This window comes from Lagopus leucura, unplaced genomic scaffold, assembly GCF_019238085.1.
Source record: "Lagopus leucura isolate 7727_CA_CO unplaced genomic scaffold, USGS_WTPT01 Super-Scaffold_100157, whole genome shotgun sequence".
NCBI lineage: Eukaryota > Metazoa > Chordata > Aves > Galliformes > Phasianidae > Lagopus > Lagopus leucura.
The window spans coordinates 11,404,801-11,425,224 of NW_024962334.1; the positions used below are offsets into that span (position 1 = coordinate 11,404,801).

At 38.8% G+C, this 20,424-nt stretch overlaps 1 protein-coding gene across 1 annotated transcript; it reads left to right on the forward strand.

The window, feature by feature from the left end:
* Positions 1-3,615: 3,615 nt before the first annotated feature.
* LOC122189368 (cytoplasmic dynein 1 light intermediate chain 1) lies at positions 3,616-19,950 on the forward strand. The gene is made up of 12 exons (XM_042888512.1): positions 3,616-3,630; positions 7,140-7,299; positions 9,186-9,416; positions 11,798-11,967; positions 13,130-13,223; positions 14,834-14,969; positions 15,341-15,452; positions 16,246-16,305; positions 16,434-16,478; positions 17,467-17,587; positions 17,738-17,896; positions 19,018-19,950. Exons 1-12 carry the CDS (start codon positions 3,616-3,618, stop codon positions 19,128-19,130), a joined length of 1,416 nt encoding a protein of 471 aa, XP_042744446.1. The 3' UTR covers positions 19,131-19,950.
* Positions 19,951-20,424: the final 474 nt, after the last annotated feature.

Below are 20,424 nucleotides of genomic sequence, written 5' to 3' on the forward strand. Positions count from 1 at the left end.
TTTCCAATTTCTTTGCTCTTAGAACGCTCTTAAGCAGGAGTTGTAAAGTACGTTTTCACGTACTTTGTGCTAGAGCAGTTATAATATTGGCATGTTAATTCTGCTATTTCAGCATATATTTTTAGCTGTGTTAACATCTCATTTTTAAGAACCTAGAACACATTTCAAAACACCATAGAAATAACTCAAGAAAAGTGGGATACCAGATGCCAGTTTCTGAATATGATGCACTATTTTGTGAAATGAAGGTTAGCATATAATGCTGGTAATTCTTTACTCAAAATTGGCAAAATCCAGACTAATTTATAGTTTCATTTCTCTAGAATTGTTTCAGTCTTAATGTGAAGAGTTCAAACTTTGATTGGCACTGCATGCAGTACAAAAGCATTCTTCTATGATTGTATGAACTAATGATAGAAATACAAGCTTTCCTAAACAATTCTGTACAGCAAATATGCTCTGATCCCTAAGCAGTTCTGTCAGAGCAGCCTTAGCCACCTCATTTAGCACATCATAGCAATAGAAAACATGCCATCCCCTTTTTCTTAAGGTATTGGGCTTGTCTTGCTGCCAATTCTAGGTACTATTTTGAAGACAGCTGGAAGCTTGTAGCTCTTGTCGTTGGCATTCTTCATTCTTTTTTTTTCCCCCCAGACTTCTGCTCTCTTGTACTGTAAAGGTGCTGAGCAGAAGAGACTCGTGCTTGTTGTTGAGTGCAATGATAAAGCTGATGCTTACTGAGAGCTCTCTTGTTCTTTCCTTCCTGCAATAATTAAACCTGAACCAGCAAGTGGGATAGATGGAGCAATGAAATGTCACCACTGTGGGTTATGGATGGAATCCATAGCAGCACAGGATGTGTGAAGGCCTGAATTCAGAGGCCTGAACTAATCATTTATTCAATAAATTGCAGCATGTATTCAGGCAGTAATGTGCAAAGTCATTCCATGATGCATGAGAAAACAGGCTCCCTAGCTTGCAAACCAACTGAATAGCTGCTTTCTAGCAGGCTTTGTATTTCATGCATTCTGATCTCTGAAGCATAGCACAGTTCTTTGCCTGCAGTTCTCAGGATGTCAAACCATCCAGTGACACGTGAACCCGACTGTAAATGTCTTGTGCTGCACACTTTCACTGCTGTTGAATCATTAGTATTTTGGCTTTCTCTGTGCTTTACTCCGCTCTGTAATAAAGGCTCTGAGCAGAGTGGGCAGTCAGCACTCAGCTGCCTCATGTGCACATTTTCTTGCTTTGCAGGGCCAGACCTGTCTGTCTGAATCTTTGAGCTCTGCTCCTGCCTATTGGCTGTCAGGGTGCTGAGAAGAAGTTCCCACAGCCTATACAGCTAATTTGCAGGTGCGCTTTTCTGCGTGTGCATGTTTTGGGTTCACTTACTGCAGGGAATGGGTATATCCCAAGGAGTTGTTTCAGCTTGTTGCTTTCCTTTAGTGGATCCTTGAACTATAGCGAGCTCCAGCATTACGTTTTGAGACAGCAGATTTGTACAGAGACTACAAAAAATAATATGAGATCTTTTTACTTATTTTTTAGCATTGAACACAACTTTAATTGTCCATTTGCTTTTTTTTTTTTTTTTCCTATTCAATATCTGGCAGCTTTTCCATGATCATTTCATCATTTCAGCTGATGAAATGTTGTTTGTTGATTGTATCCTTTGTTCATCTTAAATGATTTGTAATTCTCTAGTCTTGCAAGAGTTGCCAGATAACTTCTTTTCTTCCTCTTCAAATCCAAATCTGAACTTTTTCACATTCTGTGCAGTAAGAGCCTTCCAAATGCAAGCCATGTTCTCTTTCAGTCAACAGAGTTACAGTGCTAAAAGTATCAGTTGTTTTGATGGGATGTTTACCTAGATAATGTAGCAGCAAAACAACTAGGTTACTGTTTCAGAATGAAGGTGTGCTTTTGGGAATGTTCTTCTTGTTCTAACTCGTTTTCCAAGAGGCCAGAATTAAATGAAAGTTCTGTAGTAAGCCGTATTTAATCGTAACAGCATGGCAAACTGTGGAATTCTTGAACTGCATTTATTTAATTTGTCTCTGCTTTGCCAGTGGTGTTGCTGATGTGTGCATCTATCTCAGAAATAGCTTTGAAGGTGATAATGTGGAAGGAATTGTGTTTCTGTACTCTCCAGGTAGGCTAGTGACAGGAATGCTAATAAAGGCATCCTTTTGATAGTAGCGCAGGATTATTCTCTTTTGGTAGTGAACCTGGGTTAAAATGCAGTAGATGGCTTACTGCTGTGGTACAGGGACTTAGTGCTTGCCTTAGAGATGTGTTGCTTATATTCACTGCAGAAATAAGTAATACTGCTACTGCTCTACCTGTTTCCATGGTCAATCCATCTATTCTCGTGTTGCAGGACTTCACAAAGGGATGCTGGAACAGTTGTTTATGCTCTGTTTTATATTCTGCTGTTATGCAGAAGTACAGTTTCTGTGCCCCTCAGAAAAGCTGTTTGATTTTTTTAGTGCCACTGTAAAACCAAGCAAATGATGTGTGAGAAGAAAAATGTTTTCAGTGGGGTAAAACAAAGCTTTTTGTCTAACAAGTGAAGTCTAATTTGATGGTGAGTTATTCCAAGACTTGATACGACCTACTGACTGCAAACTTGCACATTGTTTTGAGGAATTGTGGAGAAGAATCTCGTCAGCATAATTAATTTTGTTCCTCCATTCTCTGAAAGCAAACTAAACGTGGCTTACCCTGATTATTTTGGTCTTGCTCCACAGAAGGCATTCTTCAATTAGTATGGTATGTGTAAGCAAATCTCTGTCACTGATTGATATGAGGATGAGGAAAAGGCAGCTACTAGCCTGTGCTTGAGAGAAATGTTCTATCTGGAAAATAGCTATAGTGCACATGTCCTTATCTGTAGTGTGAAGGCTGTTGTGTCTCCACTCTGCTGGATTAGGGCTGGGAGGTTCCACACTGCATAGAATAGAGATCACTGAGATTCTGGGAAAGCTGCTTTGCCCTTGATAACTCAGTTTCAAGTTTCATCAAGGAACCTTTGGCATTATGGTTACATGCACAGCTTTTCAGTAAGTCCAGAGCTTTTCAAACTATTGCTGGGGAAAAGAATCAGAGCTCCTCATAGAAGAGGTACCAATAAAAGAAACGTTTTGCATTCTGCTTTGTTGATTTCACATATTGTGAACACATTTGGTATTTTACAGTGGAGAAGATTTACATAAGTGGAAACTAATGTCTGTCATGGTGACAATGAATGATACTCAGGATGGTTCTATGTGCAGTAAGAAATTAATAGATGTTTGCCTTGTTCTAAGACAAGTGATAGTCTGCTTCTGCTTTTGTTTCCTAAACTGGAAGATAAGTGGAAGTGTGAGTAGTAAATATTGATAATTATCAATGCTTAATGGAACAGAAGTTCTGTAACCTAAATTTCCTCTGGCTTTGGGGCTGGCCAGCACCCAACAGCAGGGAGTAGGGCAGGGTTTTGTAGCATGCTGCCTTGGTGCTCCTGGCCAGGAGTGCTTGAGTGGCTTGTCAGGGAGTGAAGGAGCAGCATGGGTATGGAAGTGAGATGGCTTTTGTTCAGCTGAATGCAAGGCTCTCCTTTTGCTTAACAAGATGGTGAAATACTGTGTAAGCAGATTGCTGTGACTGCTTCCTAGCTCAGCTTCCGGAAAAATTAAATCTATTGTCTCTCATGTTTGTATTCAGCTTTAGTGTGCAGCACTGCTTGCTGGGAAGCATTGCTTCTGTTTCCTCACTGTATGATTAATGTACAAGTGCAGCTTGATGTAGTGGGGAGTTCTAGTTCTTTAAGATTTATCTTAGAAAAGGAGGGGGTTTGGTTACTTATGAAAGCAGGATGCAAACTCTTACATGTGCATCTTCAGTTTTATTCTGCCTTGCAGCTCTAGAGCAAGAATTGCATGTCTGGAATGTTTTGCTCTGTGAGCTTACATATAGAAATTTGATTATCTTATCTTTTGAAATAAAGAAGCCACCAAAGGATTTTCTGTCTCAAAATTTTGGAAGGAAGAGGGGTATGATGATTACTCCTCCTGGAGGTGCATGATAGCACTCTGTCTTGCATGGTGTTTCAGTAGAGCTTCAGATAAAATGAAGCACCTTATTTCATAACTTGAACAGGCAGTAAAGTTTAAGACCTGGGGATAGGACCTGTTCCTTTTGTTTGAAACTAAGTACCACTGCTGTTTTCTGTACTTCAGGGTTACCCAGAGACAGTGACAAAAAAATATTCTGAAGTATGCTAGGGTTCAGAATGTCAAATGCTACAAATGTGTGTGTATCCACGTGTTCTTATTTAGAAATAAGAGTATATGCACACTTTGATGTATGTGCCTGGCAGTACCTGCACTAATTGTGTTATGGTGCTGTCTGTTACCCCTCAAACTTAAAATAACCAACAGACTTCCATTTCCTTGTCATCTGGTGGAGGAAAGCTTCAGTATATACTAAAAGCATTACAATAGAAGATTTGGGTTTTGGGATGCCTTAGACATTAGCATTGCATGCAGGTAGAATTTGCTAAAAAGTTATTAGAAAGCAGAACTATACTGCTGCTATTTCCCAGCATAACTTGGGTATGTTCAAAATTGGTTGACTTCTTGGAGATTTGAAGGCTTTAGGATGAGAAAAAAATAGGTGAATAGCAGGGATCAAATGTATTTGCAGCTATCACAGTTGTAAAAGGTATGTCCAACATACTTAAGAATATTTATTACTTAAGAAATAGAGGCAGAACGGAGCATCAAGACTTTGCTCTCTTGTTAAAGGTAATCTTTTCTTACTTCCAATGAATGCTGTGGGCAAGGAGGAAGAAGTGCTGATGTCATACACCATGTCCCAGTTTTTACTTTCTGACAGCTTTTTCCAGACGTTGACTCTAATTTGGCTTACGAATCTTTTGGGAGCCCAGGATCACCTGTGGGTTGGGGCACATCTGGCTATGCAGCCATCTTGCACTCTTGTGGGCAGTTGTGTTTGTACGCTGCTTAGTTCATGAGTTGCTTGTTTTGGGCCACTTGCCAGTGTTCTTTCTAATGCCTTTCTTCGTGTATTCTTTGGCTTCCCTTGTGTCAGCTGCACATCTCACTATTCTCTTCATTTACCTGACTAATTAATGAAATTAAGGGTTTCTTTTGCGATGTTGGAACTTCTCGTGACCACAGGTGTTTCTTAGTCAGGTTGCAGGCAGTTTTATTGCGAACTGGCAGATGAACTTTGCTGAAGGTGCTAAGCTTTCCCAATGCAAACAAGTTGTAAACTTTGTTACCACCTATGTGAAACTAGGTAGAATGTAAGAGAACTTAGCTGGAGGTAGCTAGTGTGAGCAACCTGGGAAGTGGCAAACTGCAATCCTCTTTGAAAGGAATAAGGATTGTTTTATCTTTTGAACGTTTGGAACCAAAGCTACCTTGTTTTGTGGGATTTTTTCTTTTTTCTCTTTTCTTTTTAATTTAAGTCTGGTAAAACCTATAGAAAACTTCAGCAATAGTAACAGCACCTTCTTGCAGTGTACCTTGCCAGTGCAGCAGCTCAATAGAATCTCCACTGTTACTTGTAGATGACGAGTTCAAGAAGTTGGAGTACTTTGGTGAAGGCAAGGGAAGAACTGTCATTTATCTGGGGTGAAGAGGCTTCAGTTGTTCACCTTCCAGGCAGAATTTCTTGTTTAAAAGAATATTCATACAAGAAGAGGAAAAACTTGTGTGAATAGAAACTTGCTGTGCTTTCCAGCATTTAGTTAAAATTACCTGTAATTGTGTTTTCTTTCATCCTTATATGTAACAATGAAAATTATTGCCCTTGCACTTTTTTCTTTTTTATGTAGTGCTTACACTTTCACTGTATTGTTGAGACTTGAAAAAATGTTCTTTTTGGCATGAAGTGGATAAGGTACCTAGGAACCTGTTATTAATTTTGATTTTGTAACCTGTGAGTGAGCTCTGGGAAGTTACTAATCTCCATCTTCACTAACCGTTGTCATGAAATCAGAATCCTTAGAGTCGGAAGGGATCTTTAAAGGCCATCTATCCCAACTCCCCTGCAATGAACAGGGACACCACAGCTGGATCAGGTTGCCCAGGGTTGATCCAGCCTCACCTTGAAAGTCAGCAGGGACAGGGCATCCTCCACACCACTGGGCAGCCTGTTCCTGTGCCTCACCGCCCTCGTGGTAAAAGACTTTTTCCTTATATCTAACCTAAATCTCCCCTCTTTAAGCTTGAAACCATTTCTTCTTGCCCTATCATTACAGACCCATCTAAAGAGTCTGTCCCCTTCTTTCCTGTAGCTCCTCTTTAGGTACTGAAAGGTTGCTCTCAGGTCACTTTAAAATCTCTTCTCCAGGCTGAACAGCTCCAGCTCTCAGACTGTCAAATGTGCTCATCACTGTATCAAATTAGAGAAGCAAAACCCCTGATCTACATCCAGGTGTACTTAGGTTACTCTTTCAGACTTGAAAAATGGTGCCTGAAGTTTTCCAGCTCTAGGACATGTACTAAGAAGATCTTCAGGATGAGTCTTTGGCAGAAGTTGAGCAGTTGTGTACTTATGGTGTAAGGTTCACTGGCAATCTGAGGTCCCTTTGGAGGGGAGGGAATAAGTGGGCATTAAGAGTGGGATCAATGGATCTGTAGGCTGTGTCAGAATGTACAACAAAAGTTTTCTGTTTTCCACCTCCTTTAAAGCTTCTTCAGAACTGTAGAAAAGATTCAGAGAAATCAACTCATAAAATTATAAGAAAACAGTTTTGCCCTATTCAGCTTGCTGTTCTGCCCTGTTTGACTGGGGGGAATTGTCAGTGGCATTCTTCTGATTGTGTGATGAACTTACTCTCACTTGGACCTCTACTTCAGAAAGACTTTGGTTACAAGTGAAAGACTGGAGTTGTTTCAAGTGTTAAGTTAGCTTGTAAAATACGTATGAAAACTTTATTCAAAATGGATAGGTACTGTCATAACTGCCTTTATAACTAATTAGAGATGAGACTTGAAGATGAACCACGCTCTTTAAACAAATGGATGAGTTGGGCAAAGCCCTCTATATTTTGAAAATTTAATGAGCTCAGTTGTCTTGTTAAAGAACGTTTCCTTCTTGTCACAAATGATTTTTAAATGTAGCTGAGTTTTAAGATTGAGTGTTATCTAATTTCTGTCTCTCCAGGTGAAGATGGAGCAGGTAAAACTAGCTTAATAGGAAAAATTCAAGGAATCGAGGAATACAAAAAAGGAAGAGGCATGGAGTATTTGTATTTAAACGTGCATGATGAAGATCGAGATGGTAAGTTTCTTATAATATTTTAAGCCAAAGTAGTGGTTCAGTATTGTGATATTTAGAATAAGAATGGGATGGTTTTCTTTCTCAGTAGAAGGTCGGTTCAGTCCACAGCCAATTTGTTATGATGAGGTTTCTCATTCTAATCTCCTTCACATATATCATGAATGACCAGGCATGAGGAGGAGAGGAGCCAGTTAAAAGGCTGAAAAGGCCAGGAGAAAAGCAGTCTTTTGTAACATTCTGAATGGATGGTAGGCAAAAGTGCACTCGTCAAACCTAGAGGAAAAGGTGTATAAGACTCACACTACAGATATCTGTACCTGTGGAATGCTGAATTCCACCCTGATGCTTAAATTGAGGGGGAGAGGGTGAGGGAAGGAGGCTGTAGCCTGTTTATGCACTGCATTATAGAATAGTTTGGGTTGGAAGGGACCTTTAAATACCAGTGAGTTCCAACCCCCCTGCTATGATCAGGGATGCCTCCCACTAGACCAGTCTGCACAAAGCCCCATCCAGCCTGGCCTTGAACACCTCCAGGGATGGGGCATCCCCAGCTTCTCTGGGCAACCTCTCCCATTGCCTCATCACGCTCTGAGTGAGGAATTTCTTTCTAACATGTAACCTAAATCTCTCCTTTTTTAGTTTAAAGCCATTCCTCCCTGTCCTGTCACTGCATGCCTGTATAAAAAGTCCCTCCCTGCCTTTCCTGTAGGGACCCTTTAGGTACTGGAATGTCACTGTAAGGTTTCCCTACAGCCTTCTCTTCTTCAGGCTGAACAACCCCAGCTCTCTCAGCCTCTCTCCATAGGAGAGATGCTCCAGCCTTGTGGCCTCCTCTGCATGTGCTCTATCTGATCCAGATGCTTCCTATTTTGAGGTCCAGGGTTGAACACAGTACTGCAGGTGGGGTCTCACCACTAGGTGATGAAGTGTAATGAATTATCTACAGGCAGTGCTTAGAAGCATCTGAGTGTGAATAAGAATACAAAAGTACTTGTGGGTAAAAATGACTTCTCCGTGCTATGAAAACAAATGCAGGTTGAAGGAGAAACAGAAGTTAGTTCCTTCTACCTTCTGAAATCACCTCCTTTCTTGACTTCCACCTTTGGCTTTTGGTCTCAAAGATGACTTTATATCACAAAGTTAAGAACTGATTCTGAATGTTTTCCTCAGAGCTTCTGTATCAAGCTGTGAAAATTTACCTGAAGGCAAAATGTAATTATATCATGCTATCTAATTTTGAATCACTAGCTCTTCATTTACTTCAGAAGTGAAGTGTTTCTGAGGGTAGGAGTACACTGTTTTGGTGGAAGAAGCAGTAAGATGGCCTGTCTGCACTGTGATTGTCCTTCTGCATATCTGAAGAATAACTTTCTTGCCTGTTCACTCTCCATCTAAATCATTAAAGCTTATGACAGAAACTTGCAGTTCTGCTTCAGTTTTCTGATGGCCAAGATACAGTTATACATGCACATCACATTGAATGAATTCAGCCATCCCTTTTCAGCCCGTCTGCTCAGCTGACTGCCATCTCCCCTTCAAAGCTCCCCCTTTAAGTTGCTTTTCCAAGAGAACCATTTTCCTTCTCAAATGGTGAAGATTAACATTGGAAATATTCGATTTTTTTCTCTGAGTTTTCATCTTCAGGTACTCTGTTCAAGATCTTCAGTTATGGCCATTAAGCTGAATTCTTCAAACTTCAGTGTCTCTGAGGGGCAAGGGCTCTCCACAAGCTGCAGTTGCTGGTGTATGTGTGTGTTAAGCTGACTGATTTAAACATGTTTTTTAATTTTCTTGACTTGTATTTTACATACCTAATGAAAATGTAATAGTTATTATGGAGTGGACTGTTGCAAGTGAATCTCAAAATGTTTTTTCTTTTGTTATAGACCAAACAAGATGCAATGTACGGATTTTGGATGGTGACCTGTATCACAAGGGTCTCCTTAAATTTGCAATGGAGTCAAACTCACTAAAGGACACTCTAGTTATGTTGGTAGTAGACATGTCCAGGCCTTGGACTGCAATGGATTCTTTACAAAAATGGGCAAGTGTTGTAAGAGAACACATTGACAAGTTAAAAATTCCTCCTGAAGAAATGAAAGAAATGGAACAAAAATGTGAGTATTCTGTAGATATTTAGGATTCCACTTCAGTATGCTTAATGCTTTCTGTACAACTTAATCTCTCCATTGCAGTCTTTTTCTCTATTGTAAAAGTGGCTTAAGATCAGGAGTTCCAGGTTGAATTGTCTTATTTCCTGGAGAAACAAGATAAGATTTATCAAATGAAAAAAATGTAATGGCTTTCTGTTTTATATTTAATTATTTTAAAGGTGGATTTTCATCTTTTATACTGCATTAGTCTTTTACTTGTTCCTGTAACCAGTCAGGCTAGATAATTTTGGGTCTTTTCTCTGTTTAACAAAAATGTAAATGTTGAAAGCATTCAGGATTATTTCATGCCCAGTAATGTTTGGGCCCTTTATGCTTGAGGAGTTATTCTTGACACAAATGCAGCTATGTATGCTTTGGTTTGGGTTTTCTTGTGTTGTTTTTTCTGTTTGTTTGGTTCTTTTGGCATCAATATGCTCTATCACTTTCATGTCTTTTTAACTTAAATATGCAGAACACAAGGTTATTGCAGAATTCCTTGATCTGACTGAGCTTGCTAGTGTCATAGCACCTACTAGTTTTGGGCAGCCACCGTATTTCACTTGTGGTACTAAATCATGAACCTTGCCCCTTCACCTCTCTGAATTACTACAGGAAGCAAGCATTTGGGAAGGCTGTGTGTGATCAAATACTGTGGTTAAAACTCTATTTATTGAAGTCTGAAATTTGTCTCTAGAATGATTATGTTCTTAAGCACTTGTTGGATAGCTTTTTTTTTTGCTTTTTTTTTTTTTGACATCCAAGTTGTAGCTGTGCTGTGATTAAATGGGCAGTAAGGCGACAGCTTACTTTTCTTTTAAAAGATTATTCTAAGGGAGTGTCATTCCTGGGAGTCATCTTAAATTCTTAGTGTGAAAAATTAAGAGAGGGAGAAGAGTGCTTTTGAGCGTTGGTCATTTTGTTTTGTTGGTGGGAAGGCTGTGTATTAAAATTACCAACTGTTTCAGGATATGGTTTTACTGGATGAAAGTAGGGATGCAATATCTTTGCTATCAAAACTGTGCAGATGGTAGCTTTGCTTCTTTACCGACTGACTGAACAGAATAGAAAATTTTACAGAATCCAGAAAAAAGTATTCCAAGGTCTCTGAGTTGATATGGTGCATTAATCTTTTTTTCTTCCCTTGAGTTGCTGGCATATCCTGGTGAGAGCTCTGGATTAAAAACATAATCAGTCTGGGAGGCTCTCAGACCAGACTGAAGGGGCAGCGTTGCTTTAATGAGAGCCTCAATCAACTGCTGAAGTAGAGATGATGATCTGTACCTATGCTTCTTTTTGTTCTGAATTTCGGGTAGAAGAGCTGAATAACTTCAGCCCAATGCACTTCTATCCTGGATGCTGGATAACTCCGTGTTCTGTTAATTCACCCGATGCTTTTCTAGGTAGGAACTCAGGCCTTCAGTCGGTTTAGAAAAGGTAGGGATGGATGAAGGCAAATCAGGACAAAGCAGTGAGAAAGTACTGGAGTGCTGGTGTGTGTGATTCATCTGTGATTCTGCTAAATCATCTTGCTGCCTGGATTTCTGGCTGATTCAGGCAGTGCTACCCGTGGAAAAGTAATGGAAGTGGTTTGGGATAGAATCCTTTTTCTGCTGGGTGAAATCAGACACTTGATGTGAAAGGTACAAACGTCTGATGCCTGATGCTGCATCCCTGGTGGGATGCACATTAAGTGACCTTGTAATTAGAGCTTGGGCACTTGCATCAGAACTGGCAGGAGTTACACTTATAACCTTGCCTTTTTTTTTTTTTTCCCTTCTAATTCTTGTTGGATTCTGACTTGCCTTCCTTGCTAAACTTTAAAGTAGTATCTGATTTGTTGTAAAGTCATGCCAAATGTTTAACATACTGCTACTTAATAATCTAGTTATTGACTAATTTTTTTGTTTGTTTGTTTATTACTAGTATAGATTCATGGTACAGAAAACTGTGGATGAGGGACTTTTAGGTCAAACCAACTAAATGATCTGTACAAGGCTTGCTGCTGTTTATGCTAACAGATTTTTGCTAATTTCACCAAGAACAATGCAGGGGACCTTGGTTCTGTAGTAGATTTATCAAGCAATGATAGCTAATAGCAACTGCCCAGTTGTTCTTCCACAGTGCTAAAAGTCAAAATGGGTTAATGCTGTCCTCATGGACACTTGAAACTGGCCATGTTCTTCTGCCTAGCCAAATAAATGAGTGGCACTTACTGCATGTTCAATTCTTTCAACCTACAGAAGCACTGTACTGTTAGCAGTACTAGAGATCAATGGCAGTGGAAATCAATGTTGAAATACTAAAGTAGATGATTTTTTCATATAACTTTTTTTTTTTATTTTCAGTGGTAAGAGACTTCCAGGAATATGTAGAACCAGGCGAGGATTTTCCAGCTTCTCCACAGAGAAGAAACACTTCATTACAGGAAGACAAAGATGACAGTGTGATTTTACCCCTGGGTGCAGATACACTAACATGTAACTTAGGCATTCCAGTAGTAGTAGTTTGTACAAAGGTTTGTTTCACATTTTAGGTTTTTTGTATGTTTTATTAAGGGGGTGCTTTAAATTGTGGATTTGGGGTGGGAAACTCTTGGTTCTAAATTCATTCTGAATACGTTGGATAAGAATTCTTATAAATAGGTTTTATGTTGAAGGTTGGGAATCTTCTGGAAGCCCTATTTGCATGTAATTTGGATGTAGTATTTCCTGTGGTATTACCAGTTTTCAGGGAATTGAGAAATACCTCAGACTTGGTTTTGCTCTCAGAAGTGAGCTAGTCAGTAAGCAACTAAAACTCCCTTTAATTTACACAGCCATTCTTTATTCTGTAAACGATGGTTTGGATTTTTAAATACTTCTGCTTTTTTTTTTTTTATGTGAAGGAAAAAGTTTCAGGGTGCTAGCTAGTAGAGTGCTGCTCTGCTAACATTGCTCAGTTCTTAGGGTGTTTCTGTGACCTGATTTGATTTCTATTAAATGCCTCACACTTTTAGTCTAGAGAGAAAGTAGTGTAGTTCTCATGTTTTGTTTTATTCCCCTGTGGCTTTTCAGTTCTCATTGGCATTAAACATACTGCATCTGCAGCCTCTGCTGGCCCAAAGAGAAAGAATAAACCTTTTGATGCATATGCTGTTACTTCTAGAGAAGGCTGACTCTCTCATTTGAAAAGCACCTGTATTTTGTTGTTTGTTTGTTTGTTTGTTTTCACCTCCTGGGTCTCCATTATTCTTCCCTCACCACAACCACTATTTTTTTCTTCTCATCTCCACGCTTCTTGTTTTGGCTTACCTTTGCAAAGGGTGAGCAAGTAGCCAGCCGAAAAGAATATGCCTTGTGATAGCACAGCATTGTAAAAAGCACTGTGCAGGAAATGCTTGTATTCAATGGATTGGTGTTCAATAGAGATGTTGATTTATTGCATAACGTGGTTGCAGTTGGGAAGAGAATGGAAAACAGCCAACACTTAAACTCCCAATTTAAGGCAGCCCATGCTACCATATGCATGCTAAGATGCAGATTTAAAAAAATATATAAAAAAAAATTGTGTTTCAAAACAATCTCAGGAGGTTTTTGTTTTTTTCCTTTGCCCTCCATGGCTCAGAGTTGTGAAGGAGGTGCAGCAGCACTGCTATTTCAACAGCTGGCTGTTAATTAATTCTGTGCTTATTTTAACAGTGCGATGCCATCGGTGTTCTGGAAAAAGAGCATGACTACAGAGATGAACACTTCGACTTCATTCAGTCACATATCAGACGGTTTTGCTTACAGTGTATCCTTGAACGCATCATCATAAAGACGATAAGGACTCAAAGCTTTGCATTAATTGTGACCAGCTTAAAAGAATATTTGCATCTTTACCAAAACTGTGCACAACTCCTGCTTTGTTGCTGGGCGTCTGCTTTGGTTATTCTCTATATACAATGCTGGGTTAAATATTTCCTCATTCTGTTGAATAATTTTTTAATTGAATTGATTGAAATGAATTGAATTAATTCATTACAGATATGCAAGAGTCTGGCACGTTCCCTTACTTTGAATTTCTTTCCTTGCCATTTCCATACTGAAGAATCAGTTCCTAAATCAGCAAATCTTAACCAACAAGCTCCCTAAAATAATAAGAAGATAATTCATTTTAGCATGAAATCATTTCAGATGTCCATATCTCTTTGACTGAATATGTGGTGTCTTCAGGGTTCAGTAATCCCACAGGTAAGGTGATGAGGGAAGAAAGGAAATAAAAATTGATGTGGGAAAGATCCCCTGGCTTTCCTATTAGTAGGCACAACATATGTAAGTTGTCACTATGCTATGTATAAAATGCTATTTAGGTAGCTAGGTGTGCTCAGATCTAGATTTTAGATGCCAATAATGTGCCTTCATTGTGTCATCATAATGTGTGCTGTAGGAAGTGGGGGTCTAAATACTACTGGAGAGACAAAAATTAACAGATGGAAAGGTAGTTCAAAACCCTGAGATCCTACTGAAGTACTGTGATGGCACCTCCTTTGGATCTAGTTTTTCAAAATGGAGTTACAGATAATTGCAGTAAGTTCTGTAGATGAAGAAAAGGAATATGAAACTTTAGTAGGAGTTAGTCCATGCAATTGCCATGTGCAGCTCAGTACTGTATTCTGAACGTCACTGAATGGGAATCAGATCTTGTTAGATTACTTACCTCTTTCAGAATTTGAATTTCATCTATATAGAAACTGGTTAGGGTTTGGGGCATTTTTATAATATCAAAGTGACAACTACTTGAAACTTCCCTTGTTGCTTTTATTAATCCTGTGTGTAAATAATCTTCCTTTGATACTGAACCGTATGAGAATAATAATCACTCATTTTAGTACTAACGTAGAGCACAACTCATTTACCTTCCTTTCAAAGGAGATCACTCTGTAATATAAGAACTTGGTCCCAAATTTAAAAACCCAGCTGGGAAAGTGAAAGACCTTTTGTATTCTTGGAGCTATTGATGTTAATGCTGTAGTATCTGTGTCACATCTCTGTGTAGTCCTGCAGGATGGGAGAATGATGAGATAAGGATATGGCATGAAAGTTTTCACTTGCTGAAAGCAAAAAAAATATAATTATAAAAGACAACATAGTGAAGCTATTGGTACTGTGGGCTTTGAAAGTGAGAAGAGCCTTTACTCAAAAACCAACGGATGAGTTGCCCTAAAATATATGCAGGAAGAGAGACTTAAATTCTTCAATAGCTTATTTCAAAAAATAGCATTGGAAGTTGCTTGACCTATTTGATTTTTGTATTCCTCTTAAGTGTTTCAGAGGAGATAGCCTTTAGAACATCAGAAATGGGCCATTTTCCTATTTCTTACTAACCTCTAAAATGGAGTTTTCTTTAACAAGTGTACTCAGATGGGGCCGCGCTTATTTACACCTCGGTAAAGGAGAACAAAAACATTGATTTAGTCTATAAATATATAGTCCAGAAGTTGTACGGGTTTCCTTTCAACGTTCCAGCTGTTGTTGTGGAAAAAGATGCAGTATTTATGTAAGTTACCTGCACTGTTGTGTGTATATGACTACAACATACATTTGTACAGGACTGCAGAGCCTTTTTTGTCCTGTGTTTTTGAAAGATGAGTGTAACAGTCTGCTGAGCTGGGGGATTTGGAGAGGGAAGTTGGCTGAGACAACAAATACTCACTTCCTCAAAGAGAAACGATAAACCAAGAGGCATTTCCTTTCTGTTATGGTGAACCAGTCCCTGTCTGTAGTTACCTGTACTGGTCAATAACCCCCTTGCACAGAAGAAAGGAAATGACAACTTTCTGGGCTTTCAGTTCCATGTAGATGAGAACTGTGTTCAAGAATAACCTGAAGTAATGATGGAATTTGAAGCCAAATGATCCTTCCTTCTAGTCCTGCAGGTTGGGATAATGACAAGAAGATTGGCATCTTGCATGAGAACTTTCAAACACTAAAAGCAGAAGACAGTTTTGAAGACACCATAAGAAAACCGCCGGTCAGAAAGGTAAAATGAGAGGTTTTAAAAATGGAATATATTTTGCTAGTGCTTTTGGCAGCCTATCTCCCTGTTAGCTTTCAGAGCTTTGCTTCCAAGAATACGATAAACTTATTTTTGCTTATTTTGTCTTTTCATTTTGTTCTCAGTGTTTTCTTGGTGTTTTGTATAGCTCTTCTCCAGCTTACACAGTACATTCAGAACTTTTTGGTGTATTTCCTCTCTCATACCATTTAAGAATAAAGGCTGAACTGTATGGAAAACATGGAGGGATTGAACAAAATGCCAGCAAAGAGGACCCCATGTATATGTAGAAGTTATTGAGTCACAGAAATATTTGCTTTCTTTCTAGTAAAGTTAAGAGCTTGGGAGTGATCGTTTTCCAAGTGTCGATTAAGCTGAGAAAACTTAATGCTGTGTCCTTCTATAAGCTTTGGGGGAGAAACCAAGACATAAAGCAATGTGTTGAGTACCAAGAATCCAAGGGAAATGTAACTGGCAAACTTTTTGCATGATTATATGCTGTAGATTATAAATTTTGGTATTTGCCTTGCTTGCTTTGGCAAAGCCTGTCTTTGGTGACTTGCTGTGTAGACCTGGATCTAAGATGTTTCTATTTCTTATGCCACTTCATGCTAGTGCAAAAGTCACTGTAAGTAATGCCAAGCTCAGGCCAGCGTAAGGTAACAACATGCCCCAGAGTGTGCATCTGTGAACAGATACTGTGTATCCTATGCTTTATGTTGTATTCTTGCAGATCCTGGTATTAGTGTTTTGTTTTTTTTTTTCTTTTGTGTTGCAGTTTGTTCATGAGAAAGAAATTGTTGCAGAAGATGACCAAGTGTTTCTCATGAAGCAGCAGGTAATGTTCTGTTTATAAAACAAACAGCTGATGTTTCATCTAACAAGATTCTTCAGGAAAAGAAAAAAAAGTTTTGTAATATCTAATAATACATGGGTTTATTGGTTGTTTGTTTTTCTTTCTTGCAGTCTCAATTGGCGAAACAGCCTCCTACTGCTGCAGGAAGGCCAGTGGTTAGTAGTAACAAAGTACTTCCAATACCATCACCTGTATTTGAGGGCTGTTGGTCTCTTAACTGCGCGTTCAAATAGCTTTGATCAATTTGTTTGTGTAAACTATGTAGTGTTTAAAGCATATTTCTTACACTGCTCTAAAATGATGACACTTCTTCTCAGCTAGGCATGACAACTTGTATTGGCAGCAAGGGCTAAATGCTGTGGCTTTACTTTTCAAATGTTAGAGTGCATCTAAGCAGTTACTTGCCTACCCTTTCCATCCCAAGAGTGTGCCAGGGAGCAAACTGTATGTCAGCTGAATTGCTTTGGTGAGTTTTATATCCAAAATTTGGCACTGTCATTCTAGGAATATTGAAACTCTGGGGGAAAAAAATATACATATGGTTAAGTGAGGGTTATGATGTCCAAATTCAAAATAACTAGAAAGTAAGAAGTTTAATAGAGAGCATGTAAATTTTTAGAGATTACTTCAACTTTCTTTAGATGAACTGCAATTTTACAAAAACATCTGTTATCGTTGAAGAACTGAGTAATGTTTTGGGGGGGGGTTATTTTGTTTGGAGCTTTCTTGTTCACTTTTTTCCTTGGACTGCCTTTAGTCCTTTCCACGTAATTGGTGGCATGTGGTGTTATCTTCCCAAGAAGCTGATTTTAGGTCCTCTGCAATCTCATCGGTGGAGTTTTCACTGTGATCAGAGGAACTATAAAATAACAGCTTCATTTTTCTCATTGAGGTGCCTGGAGGGAAGCTTCAGCAGTGCTTCAGTTGCACTGAAGTTAATATTTGTAATAATGTCATAAGTGTGGAGAAAAAAAAAAAAAAAAACATGTAAAATTTAATCTTGCCTCATTTCAGTTGTGAGGGGAACAACATTATTAAAAAAGAAGTAGAACTGAGAAGCAGGTTCTTAGTTTCACATGCAATTACAGTGCATGAGTTGATTCTCTGGAAGACTTTTTAATTTTCTCCTCTTTCTTTGCACAGGATGCCTCACCGAGAGTTCCTGGAGGATCTCCTAGGACACCAAATAGATCTGTAACATCCAATGTTGCCAGTGTTACACCTATCCCTGCTGGATCCAAAAAAATTGATCCCAACATGAAAGGTACCTTTTTCTTTTCGGGGACAAGAATTAATTTGGGGAAGTACCTTTAATATGCCTATTTAGCATAACTAAAATATTGAATTGCTATTTATCTGGACAATGTTTGGATGTTTTTTGTCTTTCCTACCACTCACTCCTGTCTCCTTGCAGCAGGAGCTACCAGTGAGGGAGTCCTGGCAAACTTCTTCAATAGTCTGTTGAGTAAGAAAACTGGTTCCCCTGGTGGCCCTGGTGGTGTTGGTGGCAGTCCTGGAGGTGGCAGCACAGGAGGTACTGGCAGCAATCTACCACCATCAGCAAAAAAGTCAGGTATGCTAAAAAGATCAGCTTACAATTCAGACTGAGCTGCGCATCATTCAGTGTAGTCTATCAGAAGTATGAACACTACTACTTGTAACTGCATGTTTTGTTGGATATGGCTTCTTATTGTCACAGTGATTCAGTATTGCCTGCCCTTCTTAAGGCTCAGAGGATTAAAGAAAACCTTCTCTTGTAGCTGTGTGAGCAGCTTATGCCATAAATAATCTTAATATTATTCAGATACAGCGGGACTTCATTTCAAAGTGATGTGTATTTTTATCATCGATGTTAAAATGACTTCAATACTTTTTAACTTCTTAATAGTTTTTGAACTTCCTTTTGCCAGTGCTACAGCTCTGATTTGATGAAGGTTTTGACTGAGTGACTTCAGCAGTCAATCAATTTAGTATTTTCTTTCAACAGCATGTTTAGTATTCATCTGAAATGTCTGACAGTGATTCCTTTAAAGCTAGATGCATGGAAGGCTGGGGAGTAAGAGTTATGAGTGACTTGGGGGAGGAGGAAAAAAAGGTGTATTGCAAGCTAGGGTCAAGTTTAATTGTGAGTGTATAAATGTTTGTGTTATCCCAAGTTATGGGGGAGGTAAGCAGGTGAGGAGAGTGAGGGATGTGCCACCTGCAGGTGTGCATGCACCTCGAGCAGCAGTGTCAACTTCAGCTGACCAAGTTTGTGGAACAGACTCTGGCCTGTGGCAAAACTCCTGATTTCTATTCAGAATTACTTCAAAATACAGCTGATACAGCAAATCATTCAGAAGTATTCATAATTTACAGAATACAGAGCAGTGTATTTTCTAGACTTTACATTAACTCTTCATATGCCCACAGCTTTATATACAGTTATGGAAGTTACTTTGAAAAATCTGAAATAGATGATGTGACTATATTTCTTCTGTTCCTTTGCTGCTGATTTTTGGCCTTAGGCATTTACTGCATGCTTTAGGTTACAGAGTAAAGTTTCTAGGATTTGCCTGAAGCAATAACAGGTTGTTTTTTCCTTTTCCTTTTTTTGTTTGGCAGATTTGCAGATGCTTCTTGAGAATTGAAATACAAAGTCTTTCCCAAAATGGTTTCATTAACATCACTGAGTGATGTGCATTTCTTTTGTAGGTCAGAAGCCAGTTTTAACAGATGTTCAGGCAGAATTGGACAGAATTTCACGAAAACCTGAAATGGTTTCTCCTACATCACCTACGTCTCCCACAGAAGGTGAAGCATCTTGAAGACACCAAATAAAACCAATTATTCAGTTTTCTGGGGTAATTCAAACTTGCCTCTGCCTCTTCCTTCAGTGACTGGAACAAAAGAACTGAAACGTCGTTTCAGACACAGTTTGTCTGTCTTTCTTTCATGTGTTGCCCAACTTTACAAAAGGGATCTGTACAGGTGAAAAATGGTATCACATCATGTAGGACTACTGTTCACAGTGCAAGAATAGTAGATAAATTTCTGGGTTTTGCTGATAAGTCAGTGTAATTCTGTGAAACTGACAATTATGTCCACTTACAGATAAAGGTTGCTTAGAGCAGGAAGCTGATGCACACCACAGGCACTTAATTTATATTGATTTCCCAACTTATTAGTTGATTTTAATACCCTCTTAAGTAGAGCGTAAACTTCTAAAGGAGAGAACTACTACTAGTTGTTGGAAAATAAAATCACTTGCACAAAACTGTAATGACAAACTCCAAGTATACTTGAATGCTTGATTTGGAGCATGTTTGCAAATCTGTTTGTTTGAAATGCCCTGAGATCTATATTGCATTCAAAAACCCATGCAAAAACTTCATTCCAGACTAAGATCTTAAATTAGTGGCCAGTTTTTTCGTTGTTTTCTTTGATTAATTTCAGACACTGAATAAAAGATGTATAAAGAAAAAGCAGAGGTTAAATGTACAGATTATCAGTATCCAGATTTGTCTATATATATATGGCTCAGCCTTAATGTCCCCCACTATGTTTCCCATATTAATTATGGTTTAAGATTGGTCATCAAAACTGTAATCAGTTAATAAAGTGTTCTCTGCATTCAAATTTAAGTAACTTTCATTGAAGCCATGGCATTCTTTGTTTACAGCTAAATTTGAGGATGTGATGTAAAACATCTTAAATTACACTTTATCTTGTACCTCTGTTTGAATAGTATCACTGGTAGAGATTTAAACTTCCTTACAGCACTGCTTCTGGGAGGAACTGGATAAAAGTCTGCTGTGTTTGTTGCTAGCAGTAAAACTTGCTTCTCAGACTTGTGTGGGTTCTGCTGCAAGCACACCAAGAATCCTGCTGACAACTCCAGCATGTTAGAATGGCCTGGGTTGAAAAGGACCATAAAGATTATCAAGTGTTGTATTAGATAGCTGACCAAGGTCAGGGCTTCAGCTTTCAGTACACAAACACTGAGCATCCCTTCACTGTTCTGTTTCAAGCTTGTGGGCTTTTCCTACTGATAGCCACAGGATACTAAGTGTAAAAAGTATATCCCAATCTAATAATTACCAAGTAACTTCAATGAGTTTA